This window comes from Pteropus alecto, unplaced genomic scaffold, assembly GCF_000325575.1.
Source record: "Pteropus alecto unplaced genomic scaffold, ASM32557v1 scaffold177, whole genome shotgun sequence".
NCBI lineage: Eukaryota > Metazoa > Chordata > Mammalia > Chiroptera > Pteropodidae > Pteropus > Pteropus alecto.
Genome location: NW_006442207.1, coordinates 1,896,308 through 1,901,312, shown reverse-complemented (window position 1 = coordinate 1,901,312; position 5,005 = coordinate 1,896,308). Strand labels below are relative to the sequence as shown.

The 5,005-nt window shown below is 45.7% G+C and overlaps 1 protein-coding gene across 1 annotated transcript in view; it reads right to left on the bottom strand.

Moving 5' to 3' along the window:
• PDZD8 (PDZ domain containing 8) overlaps positions 1–279 on the bottom strand; it is a 66,553-nt gene extending 66,274 nt beyond the window's left edge. The window contains exon 1 of the mRNA XM_015596311.2: positions 40–279. Coding sequence (XP_015451797.1) covers positions 40–279 — 240 coding nt within the window. The remainder of the gene's footprint in view (positions 1–39) is intronic.
• Positions 280–5,005: the final 4,726 nt, after the last annotated feature.

Below are 5,005 nucleotides of genomic sequence, written 5' to 3'. Positions count from 1 at the left end.
CGCTCATTGGACGAACGGCGCGTGACGTCAGGAGCGTACTCGCTCCCGGCGGCGTCGCTTGGCAGCCGGCGCCTCGGCGCGCGTACGCGACCGGGTCCTTTTTCCCATCTCCGGCTCCCTTCCAGCCCCGCCCCCCACGCCAACACTCCAGTCCCCCCGATCCACGTGGCTGTCACTTTTGGAGCCGCTGTCGAAATAGGAGCGGATAACTGGGGCCACCAGTTGGAGGATAAGAAGGCCGGGCGCAGATGGCGTGGCACGTTTTTTGATCTTGGTCATCCTCTTATCTATTAGTGCTCCCATCCCGCCTCAGCGGCGGTGGTCCCTGTGGGTTACCTCTGCTGCAGTGTGTTTCTTTCACTAGCGACCCTGAGAGATGGGCTAGCGGAGGCTTTCCTTGCAGGGCAGCGCTGCAGAAGAGCTGAATTGGCCATTTGGAGACTTCCTAAGCCAAGGACAAGAGAGGACTGACTGTCTCTGAGACCTTCATCGCTGACCAGCAATCCGACCATCAGATGCTTTTCTGCGTCTGGGGAGGGTGGGCCCTGAGAAGGAGGGAGAGAGAAAAAAAGATATAAGATTTAGCGCCTAAGTGGACAGTCGAAATTTAAATGAGAAGAAAGTAAGTAAAAGAGCTGGGACAGGAAAGATGAATGAGATGAATTTGCCAGATGATTGGAAAATGAACAGTGGCTCACTGTCAGGCTCTTGCAGAGGGTTAAGCCCCGTGTGTATTACCACGTTTAGTCCATCTACGAGGCAGTTATTGTTTGCCCCCACCCATTTTACAGATGCAAACACTGGCACACCGAGGCAAAGAAAATTGCCTGGGGTGACACAATGGAGCCTGATTTGTCTGACATTAACCCGAAGCCCTTGGTCATTTCTCTGTACCATGACACCAAGATTGCTAGAGTTGGAAGGGGGCTTATCAGTTCCCTGATGCACAGGAAGGAGGAACTGGGAAGAGGGGGTCAGAAAAGATTTAAAGAGGTTTTGCACAGGGTGGCACCTTGACCAAAGCCGTAGAGTTAATGAAGCCAGGTTGCCCAGCAACGTTGTTATTCCTCATGCCCTCTGACTGCTTGGTTGTTACATCATAAATGTTATGTGGCTCCGATTACATAGACACCACAACAGTTCTCCCTCTACACCTGCAAGGGTCAGAGATTCCATACCTAAAAGTCAGACCAGTCCCGGATGGCCCTGAGGAGCAAGGGCAGGGCTTCTCTCTAGCCCTTGAAGATCTTCTAGCCAGTGTTTGTCTTGAGTCTTCTAGAACAAAAACAATTCGGCCCCATTCTGTCCAGGCTGGAGCATGTGCAGAACTTGGGAACCAGGCCCATCTCATCTCACTCAGGCCCAGGTGTAAGACCAGATGGCTTGTTTACTCCGAAGATGTGAGACAGGTGCCTGCTGAGGAACAAGGCTCAAACCCTACATTCCACATCCGAAGTCCAAGGCCCTGCTGGGGTTTCTGGGAGCTCCAGGCAACTTGTTTTGCAGTTATCTCTGGCTCCTGGCCTCTGCTTCTGGGATGCTGCCTCAGTTCTACACTGTTTCAACCCAGATGAAAAATGTAGACCCTTCCTTGATTTCCGCCAAAAGCCTTGTTTATAGCACTTATGCACCATTGTAGAAAATGTCAATGAAGCTAGAGAAGGGGCGGAGTAAAAAAATCGTTCCTCATATTACTGAGATACGAAATCCTCAAACTGTATGCTAAGCCCTCCCGCATCTTAAAATATTCCTAAACCACCTCCTCACCTACAAGGTAAGTAGGTGGTTTTCTTGAGAGAGAGTCCTTGGTGTCACACGCCATCTCACAGGGTCCTCCTCCTCCTCTCCACCTCCCGCCTCTTTCTTATTCCTCAGATGACCTCTGGGAACCTCTAATCTTTGAAATCCATTTGATTCCACAGTAAAACTTGTCTCCCGAGGGGTGCACTCCGAATCCATGGAGGAGCTCAGCACAGCTTTGGGGAAGATAAAATGTTTTTCTTGTATTAAAAATGGTAACATTAATTTGAACATTTACAATAATATTTATAGAGAATTAACTATGTGCTAGGCACAGTATTAAGCATTTTGTGTGCCTCATCTCTTTAAAAATCCAAATGTCAGGGAGTGTTGACCCTGTCCCTCCTCTCAGGCCTGGGGTAGCCATTGTCTGCCAGCTTAAGAGCTTTGCTGCTTTTAAATTTCACTAGGTCATTCAGCTAACCCAGGGTTTCTTTACCTCAGCACTATTGCCATTTGGAGCCGGAAGATTCCTGTGCATTGCAGGAGGTGATGCTGTATTAACAGAAGCTTATTATTTTTAATAACATTCCCTAGGAGAATGTAAATTCAGCAACCTTTTTTTCCCCCTTTAATATTAATGCTGGTTCATAGAAATTCAAGAGTCTGAGAACTTTTGGCCCCAGCTTGAAAATCTAAGTAGGTATTTGAAGGAAGAAGGTACTTAGCCTGCCTGCTGACCTTTTAATGAGTTTTAAATGACATCATTGGAATTAAGCTGCCCCAACAGCCTTCATGAGAAGTATCTATTTCAAGGGTAAAGGCTGTTGAATACAGGAAGATGCAAGACAAGCATTCTCACCAACTGGATAGAGGCATGGATCACTTCTGCTGCTAAACTCCCAATCCTTTCTGGTCACCACCAAAGAGGATGAGAAAGCCAAAGCATGTGCATAAGGAGAGTTTATAAGTAGTGCGACACCTTGATAAAAATAATATAGTAATATAAAATAATGCAAATATAGCAAAATATGGGGAAGGCATAGAGAAGTTTAGAATGATTGCCTAAAAATAATACATTAAACTGTTTTGTGAACTGTCAGAATTCAAATTCAACAACTATTTTTGAGCATCTAACATGTGCTGAGTTCTGCGAATACTGAATGAATAGGGCCGAGTCCCTGCCACTGGGGGAGCCAGGTCCAGGTGGAAGCAGGCAAACACCTACATAACTGATGGGAAGAGACAGTATTCAGTATATTGTGGGACCGCAGCCTTCTGGTTCAGGGACAGGGACAGTCGATTGCAAGGAATAGAAACTGCTTCAAGCTAAGTTAACTGAAATTGGATTTACGTTAAGGAGACTGAGGAATCTCTGGGAACTCAGCTGCAAGATGTTCAGCTGGTGATCTCTCAGAAACCTAGGAGTGAGAGAGCTGTTTCTCTCTCTCATTCCTTCTGGCCCCGTCCCCATCCATTAACTTGTCTCTACATCTCTCTGCAAGTCTGTGCCATTTTCCTCCATAAGGCTCTTGGTTCCTACTTCCCCATAGCCTCAGCGTGCAGGCAGCTTTGGAAGGTACCAGCTCTGTACTCAAATCTAGAGGGTCTTATGTTTCTGGTGCCTATTGTGACTTGCTATTTCAATTTCAGGTGCTGGGAGAGAAACTCCAGATAAGCTCTACTAATCTTATTATCTATGTCCAAGTTTGCCTATTCTGGGCTGCCAAGGACGGAGAGAGGATCGAGAATTAGCATAGATGGGCAATTCTAGCTTAAATGGAGGACGAAGGATTTATTCAGGCTGGGGAAGGTGGGGAGCTTCTTGGGGCAAATGAAATTTGCATTGGTCTTTGATAATTAGAAGGGCATTCTAATCAGGTGGCCAAAGTTCAGAAGTTGGAAATCCAATAGAGTTTAGGGAAACCGAGCCCAGGATGGCTGGAGAGTGGTATAAATAAGGTCAGTGCAGAGAGGAAGAGATAGAGGTAAGACCGTAACGTAGGATTGAGCCAAATTATGTAGGGCTGGAGTATCAGGGCAAGTTTGGCTTCTATTTTGCAGTCTTTGTAAAGTCACCAAAGCAATAGCATGATTTTAATCCTTTTCCTTCCACCGTCCAAGTCACACTGTTGCTAGAGTGATCTTACTCCAGTACAAATCTGATCTTGTCACTTGGTTGCTAAAAATTCTTCAATGGCTCCCCACAGCCATATTAATAATAATGGCTATCATACATCAAGAGCATAATAAATGGGAAGCATTGTGCTAAGCACTTTAGAAGCATCTACATTCTCACAATTGCCCTTTGGGGTAGGTATTACCATCTCCATTTTATGGATGAGGAAGTGGACACGATGCGGATAAATAACCTGCAGATTTCACTACATTATGTGAGAAATGCGGGCAACCTCTAAGAAGCTGGAGAAGGCAAAAACACGGATTCTTCCCTGGAGCATGCAGAAGAGAACTCAGCTCTGCCAACTCCTTGCTTTCAGTCCAGTGAGATCTGCTGGAGGTTGGGCATTTGACCTCCAGGAATGTAAGATAATTAAATCTGTGTTATTTTAAGCCACTAAGTTTGTGGTGATTTGTTGTAGCAGCCACAAGAAATAAATACAGTTCCCACTCTCAAGCCAGGTAAAAGCCAAATGATCTGGCCCGTGTTGCCTCTGGGGCCTCACCTGCCACTTTCCACCTCATTCACTCTTCAGTCACACTGCCCTCCTGTTCCGGCCATACAGCTTTGTAGAATGAATGCATGTTTTTGAAACTTGGTTTCCCAGAAGAGAGGAGAGGTGACTAGCCCACGATCCCCAACAAGGATTTGAACCTGGGACTCTCTCTCCACTACCAGTAGGTTATTATTTCTGTGGTACTTAGCTTTCACTTCAGCTTCCTCTATAGAAAGTCTTGTGATTAAATGTCCCCTGGCCACCTAACAAAGTGTTTAAATTCCCTTTCAATGAGAGAATCTTTATTTTATGTTGACTATAAGAGTGGTTTGCTAGATGTGTGAAATTCAATGACAGAAACAGTTCTTTAAAAGGCAGAGGAAGAAATTTCCAGAGCATCAGATTGTACTGATCAAGACAGGCAAATTCCTTAGAAGAAAAGACAGGCCTGGCTTTTCTTCAGACTGGAGGTTAACTGTGCATTTCTATTTATACCCTGGGATGTAGAGTGAGCTGCATGGAAACCTGGACACATTTCTAAGTGTTGTTGGCTATATCAATCTGAGTGCAAATAGCCCTCCTTTTTTTTT